The sequence below is a fragment of the Phocoena sinus genome, chromosome 17, assembly GCF_008692025.1.
Source record: "Phocoena sinus isolate mPhoSin1 chromosome 17, mPhoSin1.pri, whole genome shotgun sequence".
NCBI lineage: Eukaryota > Metazoa > Chordata > Mammalia > Artiodactyla > Phocoenidae > Phocoena > Phocoena sinus.
The window spans coordinates 7,605,303-7,623,165 of NC_045779.1; the positions used below are offsets into that span (position 1 = coordinate 7,605,303).

A 17,863-nucleotide genomic window follows, 5' to 3' on the forward strand; every position below is an offset into this window, starting at 1 on the left:
AATATTACTCAGGGTAGTTTTTGACTCATCAAAATATTTGGTAGTTCGTTAAGGCTATTGGGCCAGGGTTACAAATGCTTTCGGAAGCCAAACAGATAAGGCTTGCAGGTCAGAGTGAGACGACAGGGTGTGGTCAAACTGATGAAATGAATGAGGGGACGAAATGCACTAGGAGGCATAGGTTTTACCCCCAGGAAAGACCATCCCAAACGTGAGCTGGATGTTTCGTGTTCCCTCCGCTTAAAGTCATTAAATATTTCCATGCACTTTACTCTTTGTAAGGAAAAGAAAAAGCTAGTGGAATGCATTTCACATATTTCTGTCTCTGAGATAGTGATTTCTTATTGCAATTTGACATTCTACTTTTAAAAATCAGACTTGTAAACTAGGTTAATGTGAGTCCATTTCTGAGAGATGGATTCACTTTTGATGTGTAGAGAAATCAGCTTTCTAAGCTTCATTTACTATATATACCAACCTGTGAGTTCCCTTGGGAGACTCAATCTAACCCTTCTTCACGAACATAAAGCATTCATCACTTCCTTGTGGAGGACAAATACATTTTTCTTACATGTTACATGCTGATGACTTCTAAATTTGTATGTGGAGGTCAAAACTCTCATTGGACCCATATTTCCAGCTTCCAGCACTGCCACTTTCTAGCTGTCATGACATGAGAAATTATTTAAACTCTTTAAGCTTCAGTCTCTTTTTCTATCAAATAAAGACTTTTTCTCTGTATATTTATTTTTATTTCCTTTAGCTATATTATCAGAATTTGGAAATTTAGGTGTAAGTATTTGCATATATTAAAGGATTATGATAATCCTTTCACTACCTTTTTGAAAATTGATTCAATTTGCCCTTTTAAGTTTTACAAAAGAATTTTCACTTCCTCACATTTTTTTCCATTTCTGATTATTATTCTTTTTCTTTAAATATTTTAAATTAAAAAACTATCAGTGGGATTAACATATACACACTACCATATTAAAAAACTGAAAACCAACGAAGACCTACTGTATAGCACAGGGAACTACACTCATATTTTGTAATAAACTATAAGGGGAAAGAACTGAATCACTTTGCTGTACACCTGAAACTAACACAACACTGTAAGTCAATTTAAAAGAAAACCCTCAGGGTAAAATGCAAAAAATAAAAACACATAAATTCATTTAAAAACTATCAGATTTGTTGTGAAGATTAAATGATTTGGGAGGTTTGTTACACATTTTCAGTTGTATTAAACGTATGTGAATTTTAACAATGATTGTCAGAGACTTTAATAGATACACAGGTAGAGCATGCAAACAGATAATACACAATAGAAGAACCACAAGTGTCTATCAGACACTTGAAAAAACATTTGGTCCCAACAACCGTACCAGCTGCATGGTATTTCTATCTGGAGCTCAGACCACTCCCCCAAGCCCCAGACCCAAATGTCCAATTGCTCATTTGATCCCTCCACTTGAATGACCGTTGGCATCTCAGTTCAACGTGTCCAAAACAGAATCTTTGATTCTCTCCCCTCTTTCCCACCTACCTGTTCTTCTCCTGCAATTAATGTGTTACCCTGTTCATTTGGCAAAATATCTAGGAATCATGCTTGTTTGTTCTCTTTCTCAGTCCTTCCATATGTACTACATCGGCTAGCTGTGACTGGCTGGACCCTGGAAGCTTGGCTGCTGCCTGGACCCCTCTGGAAGCCAGAGGGGAGGGACACGGTCAAGAGCCTCAGGAAATCAGGGTGGGCATATACCCTCCCTCTTGCCTTGCAAAAAATCCCATCCCTTCTGGAAGTTCACCTCTCAAAACTATACCAGCAGATCAGAAGAGAGGAAAAAGCAAGCGCCTAGGGACCCTGACACCCACCTGGGTGGTGTGGAGGGACCAGCCTGAAGCAGCTCCTCGGTTGCTGGTCTCCAAGGGCTGGGGTGCTGAGTCCCTCCTAACCCCATATGCTGTCTCCTGCCTCGGTCTCCTCTGGCCTCGGGGCCAGGTCTCCTTGCCTGTCCCCCTCTTATAATTTCCAGTCTTCTTCTGGGTGCCAAACTTTCAGAAACCTCTTCCATGAGGTCAAAAAGCAAGCTAACTCTCCCTGTGCTTCAGTATTTATGATGAGCAAGGTGCTCTCAAGTGCGGGGATCAGGGAAGGGCCCCCTCCTCTGTCCAGAGTCCAAGACAGTCACTGAGCCTACCTGTTGCTTCTTTTCACAATTTATTTCTTTTTTGTAACAAACTATGGCTTTTGCTGTGTCCTGTAAAGACTTCTATTACAGTTTAGTTCTCTATGACAGGATGATTTTTATTAATTTTGTCATTCATCTTTATTGCTTTTATTGCATCTTCTATTATTGTTTTATGAACCCTTTGTTTTCAATAAATAAAAATCTATAGGTTTTTAATAAATAAATTAAGAGCCTGTAATTTCTTATTAGTTTTACTAGAAACACTGCAGTTAAAATGGTTCTCTAGAGCTGTGTCAAGTTAGAATAAATTTTCATTTATTTATGTTTGGATTTTTCTTCTGAGTCTTTGAAGGTATCTATTCTGAGTTGGAAAGCTTTATAATAGGTGTATCTTCTACTAAACTATATATATATGTCCATTGCTTACAGGCAGAAGTCTAAGATGGTCCCCAAGATCTCCACTCCCCCGTGTACACACACTTTCTTCCAGTTGTTCAACCAAATACTAACTTAGATGCTGCTGTGAAATGATTCTGCAGATTCAATTAATGTCCCAAAACAATTGACTTCAAAATAGGGAGATGGTCCTGGATGGGCCAGACCTAATCACTTGAGTCTTTAAAAGTGACGGGGCCCTTCTTAACAAAGAGATTCAAAGCAGGAGGGATTAAAAATGAGGGAGATTCTCTGTTGTTGGCTTTGAAGATGGAGTAAGCCATGTGGCAAGGAATGCAGGAGCCTCTAGTTGCTGATAGCAGCTCCTGGTTAATAGCCAGAAAAGAAATAGGGACCTCAGTCCTACAACTGCAGGAGGCTGAATTCTGCCACATCACATGGGCTTGCAAAAGGACCCCAAGCTCCAGGTGAGAATGCAGCGAAGTGGACACCTTGATTTTAGCCTTCTGAGATCCTGAGAAGAGAACCCATCTACACCAGGCCCAGACTTCTGCCCTACAGAACTGCGAGCTAATAAATGGGTATTGTTTTTCGCCAGTAAGTTTGTGGTATTTTGTTACTCAGCAGTAGAAAACGAATCTAGTAGGACATGCTTATATTGAGATATGACCTCTACACCATACGATGAGTCAGCACAGTAGGGGTTACAGTATTCCTGGAAGCCTTTTTTTTTTAAAGAATACCATGTGTTTTTGCTGTTGTTTTGTTTGTTTACGCCAGGTCTTAGTTGTGGCAGGCGGGCTCCTTAGTTGTGGCATGTGAACGCTTAGTTGCAGCATGCGTGTGGGATCTAGTTCCCTGACCAGAGATCGAACCCAGGCCCCCTGCAGTGGGAGCGTGGAGTCTTAACCACTGTGCCACCAGGGAAGTCCCCTGGAAGCCTTTTCTATGCTGGACAACTTGGAATGATTCAGCTACACACATGAGAGACTGAATAAATATACCCTAGGGAGCTAAATGTCTCCCTCACTCAACTCTCAACCCTTCCTTAACCATTACCAAAAACAAAACAACAAAACCCTGTAGACACTCCAGCACTTCCCAACACAAGGGGGAAGTGTCAGTGGAGAGAAAGAACAGAATTCACAAATTAAAGTTTAAATATCTTACTTTTGCAAATTTTACTAAAAAAGAAAATTGACCACGTGAACACATTTGCCTTGGAAGGGGTCATGCAAGTGAGGGACCCTGAGCTTAAGGTTCCTTAGCTTCTCTCTCTCTATATATATATATCCTTAGCAGCTGGCATAGTACCTGACATATGAACAGCATGTCTCAATTCTTTCTTATACAGCTACATTAAATTAATCACTGAGTAGTTGCTTCCTGACTTCAAATTTTTCTTAAGTGAATTCATGTTAATGGTGGGAGGCCTGTATACTGAGTCCACCCTCCGTTTCCTGTACCCTGGGTCGCTTATAGTCAAACATACTATACAGAGAGTCCCTGACTTACCATGGTTTGACTTAACGATGTTTTGATTTTACAAAAGGGGTACACATTCAGTAGAACATGTACTTTGAATGTTGAATCTTGCTCTTTCCCGGGCTAGTGACATGCTGTACAATACTGTCTCTCGTGATGTTGGGCAGCACAGTGAGCCGCAGTCACCAGGGAGCCACGCGATCACGGGGGTAAACAATGGTACACTCACAACCATTCTGCACTTTGACGACCATTCTGTTTTTCACTTTCAGTAGAGTATTCAAGAAATTACATGATATATTCAACACCATTATAAAATAAGCCTGGTGTTAGAGGATTCTGCCCAACTGTAGGCTAATGTAAGTGTTCTGAGCACGTTTAAGGTATACAGGCTAAGCTAGGTTCAGTAGGTGTATTAAATGCGTTTTCAACTTAACAGATATTTTCAACTTATGATGGGTTTATCTGGATGTAACCCTACAGTAAGTCAAGGGAGATCTGTATACTTACTTCCTCATCTCTGCTTGTTTCCACGAAAGAAAATGTAAATAATTCAGTTTTTGTTTCAACTAGTGATTCAAAAGCCTCAGTCTGTTCTTTTATAAATAAGCAAAATAGCTTATCTCAGGGTTCAGATGAGACAATCTCACTTTTGGCATTTGGATTTAGTGTTTTTTGGAGTGAAGTGAAACGAGAACCTTCCAGAAATGCACTCAGTTGATTCAAAGAGAGAAAGTGGGATCTAGTTCTAAAGAGGTCTTTGTCTATAATTGATTTTTCTAAAGGAAAAATTAACAAAAATTAGAGTATATCAATGATGAATAATCTGCTCTTTCCAACAGATGCTTTTGTATTATAATTTGTATCAAATACAGTGTGAAGAAAATTATCCATTTACTAAGAATAAAAAATCTTCTCCGTTAAGTCTAGTAAGGAAAACTTCAAGATAAGACCCCAAAGTGACATAAGCCTGCAGTTCTTCTAATAAATATTACAGTACAAGAAAACACTACATTTAAGGAATAAGATGGTAGTCAAACTCTACTTGTTTGTACCTTAAACCTTTTAAAGGCAGTGTTTCCCCTACCTCCATTTAATGTAGATTTTTAAAATTAATTTTTTATTGGAGTATAGTTGATTTGCAATGTTGTTAGTTTCTGCTGTACAGCAAAGTGAATCAGCCATACATATACACATATCCACTCTCTTCTAGACTCCATTCCCATATGTCATTACAGAGCACTGAATAGAATTCCCTGTGCTATACAGTAGGTTCTTATCGGTTCTCTTTTATATATAGTAGTGTGTATATGTCAATCCCAATCTCCCAATTTATCCCCCAACCCCTTTCCCCCTTGGTAACCATAGTTTGTTTTCTACACCTGTGACTCAATTTCTGTTTTGTAAATAGGTTCATTTGTAGCATTTTTTTTAGATTCCACATATAAGCGATGTCGTATGATATGTTTTTCTCTGTCTGACTTACTTCACTCAGTATGACAATCTCTAGGTCCATCCATGTTGTAATATAGATTTTTTTAAACCTGAGACATAAAACGCATGATCAACTGCTATAATATTTGGACATAACACTGCAGGTAGGAAATATGTGCAGGTAGGAGAATATTGATTCCCATAAAATTATTCAAATAAGTTAATGAAAAAGTAGAAATAAATTGTTAACTCTGTTGAACCACATGAATCCTTAAGGACTTGAGATGAAAGCAAACAGCAATTCCTTTTTAAAAATCCTTTTTAGGAGATCGTTGTCATTGTATTCGATCCTCAAAAAATTGCTTTGAAATGTAATTTTTAAAACCTGAAAAATATGTTTTCTCTTCCTTTTGCAACTGTAAAATGATTCTTTTTCAGGTCTTTTCTTTCAGAAGTACTTTTAGATGTGCACAAAGCCAAAACCACAATAAACTTCTTTATAGACTAATCTGTCTATAGTAAAATTTTATTGTAGACAGGTTAAATGAAACTGATTTGACCCCAAATGTATCTGATTTCAGATGGTTAGACATTTATTAGATCCTTGTTTTCACTTGATCTCTGTAGGTTGTGGTAGCCAGCTTCTAGGATGGCAGTGATCCTCACCTCTGGTTATTAATGTCCTTGTGTAGTCCCTTCCTATGTTTTATCACAGTGGGTCCATGGGACCAGAAGGATACAGCAGGAGTGGTGGGATGTGACTTCCAAGGTTAGGTCACAAAAGACACTGAGGTTTTGGCCTTATGCTCACTCTCTCATATGTCTCACACTGGGAGAAACCAGCTTCCATGTCATGAAGATACTAAGCAGTCCTCTGGGAGGTCCATGTGGTAAAGAACTAAGGCCTCAGCCATAAGCCACCTTGCGAATAAATCATCCAGCCCCAATCTAGCCTTCAGATGACTACAGACTGCAGCCCTAGCTGAAAGATTAACTGCAACACCATGAAGAGACCTCCAAGCCAGAGCCACCCAGCTAAGCTGCTCCTAGATTTCTGATGCATAAAAATTGTGTGAGAATAAATGTTTACTGCTGTTGTAAGGTTATACTGTACTTTTTCGCAATGTTTCATTTGAAGGAATTGCTGGGAATTGATCCCAGATTACTTACATTGAGAAATTTAAAAGAGCGGTAGAAGTGCAGCAATGATTCTTGGACAAATTTAAATTAGCCTTGCAGAATTTTAAATGGGGGCCTTTGGATGTAACCTCAATGTCTGAAGAACAGATTTATTTTTTTACTAACTTCTTTAAAATAAAAAAGTTTGGAAAAATAGACTCCTATTTTCTCCATATTAGAAGTGAAAATGTGATTCTTTGATAGTCATTTTCTTCTCTCTCACTCCATATGTTGAAAATTCTGATAATGAGACTGTTAGAAGCAGAGATAAAGATTATATAGGAGGGAGGGGAGCTGGAAGAAGGTTGAAATGTGATCTCGTAATTCCTGGCACCCATCTCACACAAAAGACATCAGTGACAGAAGGTTTTCAGTGTCCGTACCTCCCACTGGGACAGAGCTAGCTTATCATGTCCTCACAATTGGAGAGAAAATGGATTTCCCTTTATCAAAATTTAAAGACCTTTACGGGTAAAGATTAAAATAAATTGAAACACTCATGGGAGTAGTAAATGGTTTCTTTTCAGCAAAATATGAGGTATACTCCTCAGGTATCCTCATTCTCATTCTGATCCTGACTTTTCCAAAATAAGGACACCTACCAATGAACACGAGACACAGAACACATTCAGGATAAATGGATGAATATGTGTTCAAACCAGAGGGTTTGAAGATTGCATGGTCCAGTCTTTGCTGACAAAAACCCAACAATGCAGATAGTAAAATATTACCGATGTTATACAGTTCTATAGGGGTCAGTCTTCTAATATACCTAGATACATTCAAGAAAATCATTCACCTGCAATTTGGTATATACACTCTCTCCTAGTAATAATGTACTTTTCAGAGTGCTCTCATATCTACCTCCCAGTGATTCTATTAGCAACTGGAATTATCACCTCTATTGAGTATATGACAAAAATTCTCAAGGTCAGCTTGTTGGTGGCAAGAAAGACTGTAATTCAGGCCTCCTGGAATCCAATATTGGGCCATTCCCCAGACCACTCTCTCTGTGGAAAGCACTAGGCAACTGTTAAGGACTGAGAAAAGTAGGTAGTTTAAGAACACTATTTTGGTTTTTAATTCACTTTTAAATTTGTTATTAATCATTATGTAGTTATATTTTTTTAATCCACGATTTCATAAAATGAGCTTATTATTATTCCAATATTCACTGTTTCTCTCATTTGTGCACTTATGTAGGCCCCTTCTGTTATGAATAGTAAGTCCATCGATAACAAAACTAACCTACATACGAAAGAAAGTTTCTTCACTCACCTACACACACATTGACTCAGGATGTGAATTTGCAATCATTCCATTTTGACCCTTCAGGTAAACTTCTGAAGGATGAGCAGAATGGAATGGAAGTATAAAGCAATTATACTCCAATAAAGATGTTTAAAAAAAGAAAAAAGAATGCAATGGAAGAGAGAAACCAGTCATTTCTGGCTTTGACAAGTGGTCAGAAATCAGTCATGAGTAGAAAAGTAAGAGAGGGAATACTAAGTGTGTTAGCCAACAAGAACATAAATGGCAGATGAGGTGGATAAGGTGAACAAAGTACAGTGGAGAGGGCTGCTGAAACATCTGGAACGACGAGTAAAGCAATAACTATGAAAGATAAGGCCCTTTAAGGCTCAGCTTAGATGGCTCTCCTTCCGCTTCTGCTGGGGAGCAGCTACATATACAGGTTATCATTAGCAGAGAGGTTTGACTGCACAGAGACCATAGTAAATCAATTGCTTGCAGACATAGCAAAACCCTATCAGTGAGTGGCAAGTGACAATTAAGCTGATTGTTACAGAGTAGAGTGGACACAAGCAACACACTTCGGGTGTCACTGTCTCCCATCACCCCAGATGGGACCATCTAGTTGCAGGAAAAGAAGCTCAGGGCTCCCACTGATTCTGCATTATGGTGAGTTGTATAATTATTTCATTATGTATTACAATGACTACCCATGACTTAACATGAGAGAGACTCTAATCTCCTTTAAGGGAGCGTCTTTGTTGGGCTCATTTAACTCCTACAGTTCTTAGTGACAGGTTGGAGGTGGAACATAGGGAGAGGGTGAAGGAAAGGGGGAAATGACTTCAGTGTTTAGTGTCTCCTGAGAGCTTGACACTTTGCTAGGCACTTGTGTCATCTCATGAGGAATCTAAGGCTTAGAGAGTTTAGTAATTTATCCAAGATCACTCATCTGACAGGGGGTAAATTCAGGAGTTGAACGGAGTTCTTTCTTCCTCCAGAACTGGTACTAAGCTTATGAGTATATGCAGGAAAATTAATTCTGTCATGGTGTTTAGAAATGGCTTAAAGCAAGCATTTCACAGTGGTTCTTAATTATTTCTGGGTCATGGACTCGTGCGAGGATCTCTCCCATAAAATTACATATATGCAAATCCATACAACATTGTGCATATCATTTCTGGAGGATCACAGGGCTCCCAGAGTGCATTCAAGAGCTGGCTAAGGAAACCATGGGAACCAAAGTAAGAACCTATGCATTACAGTATTCCAAGCCACTGTTCTCCCATCCCATTCCCCCACTACCTCTCTTCCCACAGTCTGAGAGTGATCAAAACCAGAGAAAATTTAAACACATGAAAAGTTTGGTTGGAAAGAGTAAATTCAAAAGTCTAATATAATACTCTACTTTAAAATGTCATGGAAAACTTGAATAAGGAGACCTTGGAGAATGTAGCCTTAAACAATCCTTAAATTTCACAGTTATGACCTTCAGACCACATATGATGTAAGACTGAGAGATGAGGTTACCAGAATTCGTCCCCAAGGGAATGAAATAGCTGAAAATCGAACAGAATGGAAAATCCCACAAAGTATCCTATAATTTAAGGGAAGAGAGTTTTATTTCTGTCATTTTTGCCTAAGGAGTTTTTCTTGAAAAAATGTCTTTGGATTTTGGGGGCTACGTAAAGTGTTTAAAATGAAATTTGTGTGGGTTTTATTTACACCTTGTTTCAAAGAGAATTGAAGACAGCATATAGGCTTAGAGAAAATATAACAAAATATTATGAATTACACATAGAAAAAAATAAACGTTGAGACATAAAATAGAGACAGGAAAGGAGCTGACTTTAAAACAGGAATTTGTATAGTGATTAGGCCTTAACTCCTTCGAGGTAATTTTTAGAAATTATGCAGCACTAAGGGTTTCACACATTAAGTATATGTTTTTCATAATTTACAAAATATCTTCACATATATTATCTCATTTGATCCTAAATTGACTTTGAGAGGCAGTTATTCTCTACATTTTCTAGACAAGGAAACCGAGGCTTAGCGAGGGACTTGAAAAGCTAGTCCTTGCTCTTTTCAAAGCCACTGATTGTGATAATTCCTGCGCACCAATAACTAACACCTCTCAGTTCTGTGCAAGAACCATATACACTTGACTCCTGTGGCCCTGACATTTTCATGAGAGAAAGATTACCACCTACTTTACAGGTGCTTTAGATCTGGAGGTGGACAGACATAAAATTAAAGGACTTCAGACTTGGAATAGACCTTTCAGGTAACGCTTAACTCCACTGCTTTATCACTGAATGTGTCAAAGCTCTAGGAGGCCAAAAGATTTGCAACAATCATCCAACCAGTTTGCGGTAAGACCAAGATCAAAAGCAGGTTTCCTAAGTTCTCTTTACACTGCATTGCCTCTAAAGTTCTATACGTATCCTCTTCTATAATTTTTTACATTCAGTTCTGACCTTTCTCTTCCCAGTTTCCGTGTCCACTGGGTAAAGTGCCGCATGCATCCTGACATGGCAACAAGCCCGTGCATGACCTGGCACCAGTGACTTCTCCCACAGTTCTCCTCTAACAGTATGGGAATGCTTCTGATCATAAGGATGCTAGGCTTTCGTGGAACATCCCCACAGAGTTGTCCTGTTCAGGTTATGTGTAAAGGGCATACCGCTGAGAGTAGTAAGAGATTGAGTTTCTCCTGGAAGGAGGGAACTTTCTACATGTCTATCACCAGGAAAGACTTGAGTGAAGGCACTCAGATGGGAGGGACAAAATGGCCTTTGGAACATGGCAGGCCTAAGAAGGGACTTCTCCACCCCCAAACTAAAGATGGGTGAACTAGATTATGCAATTCCTGGTAATTTTTCACATCAAATTTTTGTGTGCTGTCTCTGAAAATCCCCTCCAAACAGTAAAAACAAACAAACAAACACAAACCTGTGAGTTGACATTTGGAAAGGCCATTCAAACCATGTAGCAACGAAGTACTGCCAGCCCAGCATGAAGGTTTCGGTAGAATGACAGATCCTAAAAGGGAGAGGAAAATATTAGGCAACAGGAACCAGAGCCACTAAACCCCAGTCACTTCTGCCCTAGCAATGGCTCTCCTTCCACTGCCAATATTAGAGGCTATGGGTTAGCAAATAAGCTTCCTTATGCAACTTCATATTCCCTGAACAGATCCAGGACCTTTGCACATTGTTTCTTGCGCCTAAACTTCAGTTCCCTTCCCCCACCTTCTGTCCTCTTGACAAACTCTTCCTTCATATTTCTGGGTCAGACATCATCTTCTCTAGATAACCTATCCTGACACTTTTAACTCTGTCTTGCATCTCCTCTTCCAAAATCTGTGTGCTCCTTTAGAACAGTGTCTGCCTTTAGTTCCAGGGCCTAGCAGTGCATGAAATATAGTATGTACTTAAAGTGTTAGTTGAATAAACAAAAAAGTTACTTTTTTTCCTTTAAGTGCATTTTTCAATAGGTTATTCATGAACACTGCAAAATTTCAAACTGCCCTTGAAAAATTCAGTGAAAAGTAGATCTTCCCTCCAATCCCATCCCTTCCTTCCCCTGGTCCCAGGTGTGTCCTTTCAGATTGACTACGTACTATGGGTCTTTAAGTATATTCCTGTCATTTTTCTACACAATGGTAAAATAAAAGTTATTTATATAACAATAAAATATAGCTTATAAACATACAAATGTAATTTATCACTTACTATATATAAGATAGTTGTATATATAATATATATAACATAAATGTATATTTATACACTGAGTCCTGTGCCTTGTTTTTGCGTAACGTTAAGTCAGGCTTTTTTTTTTTAAGACCGCATAGTATTCCACCGCAGGTGCATATCTTGGTTTACCGCATATTCCCTAACTTAGGGTTTCGAATTTACAAACACTTCCATTTTCCCTGTCAAAGCCCCGCCCCGCACCACAGATACAGCCTCGCCCTCCAACCCCGCCCCGAGAGGCTCCATCATTTTCGAACACCTTGTCACGAGCCCAGGGCAGGCCCTGCGCCGAACGCGACCTCCGCCTTCCCACCACGTGTCCCGCGTCCCCACCGCAGGGCGGAAGGACGCGGCTCCGCTCGCGTCGCGGCGACGGAGTCGCAAGGCCCCTCCCCTGCCCCAGCGTCTCCCGGCCGCCGGCGCCCGCCGCTCAAAGGTGCCGGCAAGACCAGCGCCCGGCCCCGCCTGGCTCTGGGGCGACGGGGCAGACGGCAGCGGCCGACGCGGCACCGCGGAGGTCTCCGGCGAGGCGAGGCGGGGCGGGGCTCTGGCTGGGCGGGGCTCCGGCCGGCGTGGCGCTGCCGGCGTGCGGGGCTCCTCCCCTTTCCCCCGGCGGCGGCGCCGGCGGCCGCAGAACTTCCGGGTCGGCGCGGAGGCGGGGCGGAGGCGCCGCTGCGGCTGTTATTGTTCAGCTGGGCTCCGCTGGGCGCTGTCTCCGTGGCTCAGAGGGTGTCAATTTGTCCCGCTTCCTCTCGGCCCCTCACTCCCGGAGGCTGACGACGACGGCGGCGGCTGCGGCGGGCGGGGCCTGGCGTTTCGAGGCCGAGCGGCGCCGGGGTGAGGGGCGCGGAGGAGGAGGAGCAGAAGCAGGAGGAGGAGCCGCGTGCCCTGGCACCGAGCGGCCGCGGCCATGGCGTACGCCTATCTTTTCAAGTACATTATCATCGGCGACACAGGTGAGCCCCGGAGCGCGGCGGGCGGGGGTCGGCGGCCTCCGGGCCGGGGCTGGGGGGCATACGGCGTCTGGCCGCGGCGCGGGAGCTGCCGCCGCCGGGCGCCTCCCCTCCGGCCGCGCCGCTCCATTTCCGCAGTGCTGGAGCTGGTGACGTGGGCACTGCGAGCGGCCGCGGCCTTGCCTGGCCGGCCCGGCCCCGCAGCTGGGGGCCGCGGCCGCCGTTTCGACGCGCGATCTGGGGAGTGTATGAGAGGAGAGCCGGCCCAGCCCGGGGCCGTCAGAGTCTGGCTCTGAGGATCGCACGCCCTAACCCGGGCCCCTCGCCTTGGGCCTCTTCGCCGCCCCCGAGAGAGGAAAGCGGGGCCGAGGAGAGCAGACGGTGATAGGAGGAGGACCTTGGGCTTCCTGACCCACGCGCACCTGCCGAGGCCCGGGCAGAGCGCTTGCTGGCGTGGGACAGCCAGCTGAGGACAGACAGAAACCTCTAAAAAATAATAGTAACATAGGTATGTAGTTTTATCACTCAACTCCCAAGTCAGAGTAAGTCACATCCCGTTACTTGACGCCTGGGGAATCCCTTTCGAGGTCATTAAAGCATGAAAGAGTTCTGTCGACTTCTGCCACGTGTAAACTTGAGGTTCTTTGATAGTAATGCAAGGCGTTCAGCGCTCTTGGTGTGCGCTGGCGTGTGTGTGTGTGTGTGTGTGTGTGTGTGTGTGTGTGTGTTGGGGACACTTTGGTTTTTTCGATACATCAAATCCAGGCTCACAACTGCCAGTTATCAGGTGACCTGATGTCCATTCGAAGCAGAAAGAAATACAGTTATTTGCACTGAAGATAACATTCCATTGTATTTCGCAGATAAAGTAGTCAAACTCGTTGAAAATATTTTTAATATCTGCGATTTCTTGGCATTACTTTGAATCTGATAATAAAACTAAGACTTGTTCAGGTGTTATAACTATTAATATACCGGAGTCTGATTGCAGTGATGACTCTTGCACAACTTTGGACCCTTTGCACAACTTTGGAAATGTAAGCAGCAGCTTGTGGTTGCACTAGTGATATGGCAGATTGAATAAGTAGCACAAGAAGCATGTTGATTGCTGCCTAAAAGAAAAACTTTCTCCTGTAAACAGTCTTTCAGCAAGGCTTTTTGGTGTGCATGTGGAAACGGGATAGTTTTCTGCGTAAAATCCTGGATAAAGCAATGTTTTGCACATGTTCATAGCGTGTCTATATGCTTTTTTAAATGCTGTGGCATACTTGAAGGAAGTGAGGTTCTAGAGCCTACTCAAATTTTGATTGAGGCTGTAACACTGAGATTGGAAGAGGGAGTTCACGTTAACAGCTATATGAGTGGGTTTGAGAAGTAGAGAGAAGAGTGATTATGGACGTGAAGCAGTAGTGACGCTTCAGATTAGCCTTCACAGGTTGCCTTCGTTCAGCTTACTTACCAAGCATCTGCTGTGGGTAAAGTATTGTACTGGGAGTAGTGGGGCTACAAATATTCACAAGGCGGTGCTCTCTTCTTTTGGAATTTGCCCTCATGCAAAAACAGTCCCCTGGCGGTTCAAAGGGACGACATTCTTTCTTGCCATTGCTACCATTACCACCTAGTTACCACCTAGTTCCAGCACTGAGCAGTTGACCCTGGACTGTCCACAGCATTTACTTTCACCCCACTCCAGCTGAGGTGGTATAGTTGACTGTCAGACTAACCCTCCCCAAACACAGCTGTTCGGAGGCTGTTCCTCTGTTCGCGTTCTTTAGTTTGACCTTCAGGGAACTCCATATTTTAGCCCGTGTTTAACTTCTCTAGCCTTCTTTCCCATTATTCGCGAGTCTCCACTTTCCTCCTGCCGTTGAGGCCCTGTGCTTTTTCCTGGTCTCTGCTACCCTCTCTGCTTGGAGTGCCTCTCTGTCGAAATTCTGTCATTCCTCAAAGTCTCACTTGAGTCTTTTGTAATCTCTCAGAGTCAGTGTTTATTAAGTTCTTTTGATGTGTCAGGCCTTCCTGGTATCCTGGCTGGAAGTGACCACCACTCCTTATCTGGATGTATCCCACTTTGTATCGTTCTTCTGATATTAATTCCTGGCTGTTCTGTAGACATTTATAATTGATTATATACCTCTTGAGGGCAGAAAAGGTGTTTTGTATGGTTTTGTATTCCAGGAAGAGCCTGTAGAAGATGGACGGTAGGCTCCATACATTTAATTAAATTGATGAAAGAACAGCCAAACAGGCCATAATGTTCCTACTAATATACATTAATAACTTGACAGAAGAATTTTTTAGTCCAATTCTGCCACTTTCTTACTACTGTCATTAACTTTGGCCAAAATCCTTTACTATGTTTTCTTAATTCAAAGTATATCCGTAGTTGTAAGGTCCAGTTAATGTGGCCCTCCCCACACGCAAAAAAATGATCAGTAATCAGTAGTGGGAAATCCATCCTGATTTTTAAAAAAGTCATAGTGTGAAAAATATGCATTTTAGAAAGAAGGAAATCACTGTTTTTCCTGATTCTCCCTTTCCCTAGCCTTCCCTTATAATAATGAAGCAATCATTATTAGCCTTCCCTTCTCTCAGTAGAGAGCTAAAATGAGGACAAATGTGGAAGTATCGCACACATTTTCCTTTCCAGAGTTCCCTCTTTCACAGAAGAGACTTTTAAAATGTTTTACATGATCATGATACTGTTGAAATGTTCATTTTCTTACTGCATGGCCAAATGTAGTTAAAATATAGCTTTACAATTTTTCATTGGTAATGTCTTGTTCCTGAAAAATTGTTTAGGAAAATGTGTCATTTAAACCTAGATATAAAGTGGAAATTAGCTTTTAACAAGCCTGGACTAATATTATAAGCAGATAATTATAAAGTATAATTATCTGCTTATAATAGTAGTAAACCTATAATTGTTGCTTCTAAAATTCTGGCGTCTGCCTTCCATTTTAATCTCATCACTAACCCTCCCTCCCCTTTCCTGCCTTTCAGCTAGGCACAGAAAAGCACAAACCTGGTTGTGTTCTGTCTGAAATACCCTTTCTTACTGTGCTCCACTCCCCAAAGCCCCACTCCCAGCCAAAGTGAAAAGACAGGTTAGGTCAGAACTTTTTCACCTGAGCAACTCCTATTCGTTCATTCTTTTAAGATGATAACAAACCCCCCCCACCCCCCCCACCCCCCCCACCCCCGTCCCTGTCACCTGGTGCTGGTCACCTCCACTCTTCCTCCTTCTCTGCCCACCTCCACCGTTTGGTTTGGTTGGCTTGTTTTTGTTTTTGCTTAAACTCTTTCAGGGACAAGTGCTATATAAGTAAATAAACAAGACCAGCCTGGTCTCACATTATCATATCATCTGAATGCATTTTCTAATTTGAGATATAATTGACATATAGCATTGTATTAGTTTCGGGAACACAGCCTAATGATTTGATAAACTATGTATTGTGAAATGATTACCACAATAAGTTTAGTTAACATCCATCACCACACATAGTTCGAAAGGTTTTTTTTCTTCTGATGAGACCTTTAAGATATACTCTCTTAACTTTCAGCTCTTCAATACACTGTTAACTATACTGATCATGCCATACATTACATCCACAGGTGTTGTTTATCTTATACCTAGAAGTTTGTACCTTTTGACCACCTTTACTACGTACATCTTAATTTTTTTGTTTGGAAAGTTTTTGGCTTTGTCTTAAAAGTAAGGGTAGGCATTCTGTATCAGAAATGTTTAATAGATGAGTGGATGGGCGCTTGGGGGAGGTGCTGCGGGGCTTTACCTGGGAGGTGATATTTGAGCTGAAATTAGAATGCATAAGGATTTGCCAGGTGAGCAAAGGGGAAATGTCTAGTAGGTAATTGGAAGTATATGTTTGCAGCTCAATCAATGATGGTTTTAAAAGAGAGAGTGATATTGGGAAGTTAAAAACAGAGCCATACTGTGGGCCATTTTAGAAAACTTTGAGTGTGAAAGAGAAGGAAAGAGTGAGTTTAGAGTTGGCTGCAGGATCAAGTTGGCTGATGTGTGTGTGTGTGTGTGTGTGTGTGTGTGTATTAGGATAGGGGAGACTTGAGGTTGAAAGTTTGAAAATACTAGAGAGAGGGCAGGAGCAAAATCCCAGAGAACTTGGGGAAGGAATGGCATTTGATTCTCCAGAGCTTTAGGGCTGTACCAGAAAGAAGACCTCTTCCTGTGGGAGACTCAAACTTGAGTTTCTTTAGATTCTTGTGAGTCACCTAGGGTGTTGGTTTCATTCTTTTTTTTGAAGGATTCAGTGGCCCAACCCCCAGCGATTTTGATTCACTAGACCTGAGGTGCAGCTTCTTGTTACAAAATCTGAGGCCAGAAACGCTCGCTAATCATTTTATATAATTATATGAGCAAGTTTGTTAGATTATTTTGGAAAACAAACTGGGAAATTGGGAGGTAGAAAAATTCCATTGAAGTTTTTTTTAATTATGAAATATATCATGCATATAAAAACATATGCATGTTATATGTTTACACACTTTAAAGAGTAGTATTGAATCAAACACCCATTCCAGAGAAATACAGAGCCTCATCGTATACCTCTCCGCCAGGCTTCCACTAGCCTGAATTATGTATTATTCCTTCCCTAGCTTTTCTTCACAGTTGTATCATTTACACATCCCTAAACTATATTGTTTAGTTTTGCCTGTTTTTAGATGTGTTTAGTTGTTTTATTAAATGAGAGAGCTAAAATGTGCCTGAAACATACATTTTAACATCATCTAGAATTTCCTTGAAGTTTTTGCTTTATGCATGTTGTTTGTAGTCTTTCAGGATTTTTGACTGCCCTTTCTCTTTTCCTTCTCTCCTAGCCCGTTTATGTCCTGCTTGCTTCCCCTAATATTTATATTGCTCTTGAGACTTTCTAGTGAAGCGTGGAGGCCGTGGCCCTATTGTTCTCATTCCTTTTTCCCCTTCTCTCCTGGTGAACCTGCGTCCTCATCTCCAGTCGTGGCCCTCGCTCTTCTAGCTAGTGCTCTCGTCCTTTATGCCCGCGCTCCATTCCTGCGCCAACCTGAAATTAATTTTCTCCTTTATCTCCCCCACTGCTCCCCCTCCCCCATGTCATCTCAACAGCTCTCCTCCTCTTGTGGTAGCCAGTAATTTTGCTGTTTCACTTGAGCAGATCCTGATTTTGCCAGCTTAGCTGTTTTTCCCTCTCAC

General features: G+C 41.7%; 2 protein-coding genes across 9 annotated transcripts in view; one reads left to right on the forward strand and one right to left on the reverse strand.

The window, feature by feature from the left end:
- The window catches only part of CA8 (carbonic anhydrase 8), a 210,623-nt gene extending 198,402 nt beyond the window's left edge, over positions 1-12,221 (reverse strand). For 2 of the 3 annotated variants that reach the window (XM_032610211.1, XM_032610210.1), the window contains exons 1-2: positions 11,958-12,089; positions 10,896-10,985 (exon numbers count right to left, since the gene is read on the reverse strand). In XM_032610211.1, the coding sequence (XP_032466102.1) occupies positions 10,896-10,960 (65 nt within the window). In that variant the 5' untranslated portion in view covers positions 10,961-10,985; positions 11,958-12,089. Of the gene's footprint in view, positions 1-10,895; positions 10,986-11,957 lie in introns of all 3 variants that reach the window. The other variant, XM_032610212.1, reaches the window with a different exon arrangement.
- A 107-nt stretch (positions 12,222-12,328) lies between these two features.
- The window catches only part of RAB2A (RAB2A, member RAS oncogene family), a 78,260-nt gene continuing 72,725 nt past the window's right edge, over positions 12,329-17,863 (forward strand). For 2 of the 6 annotated variants that reach the window (XM_032610216.1, XM_032610217.1), the window contains exon 1: positions 12,463-12,654. In XM_032610216.1, the coding sequence (XP_032466107.1) occupies positions 12,609-12,654 (46 nt within the window). In that variant the 5' untranslated portion in view covers positions 12,463-12,608. Of the gene's footprint in view, positions 12,655-12,787; positions 13,160-17,863 lie in introns of those variants that run through there. The other 4 variants (XM_032610213.1, XM_032610215.1, XM_032610218.1 and 1 more) reach the window with 4 other exon arrangements.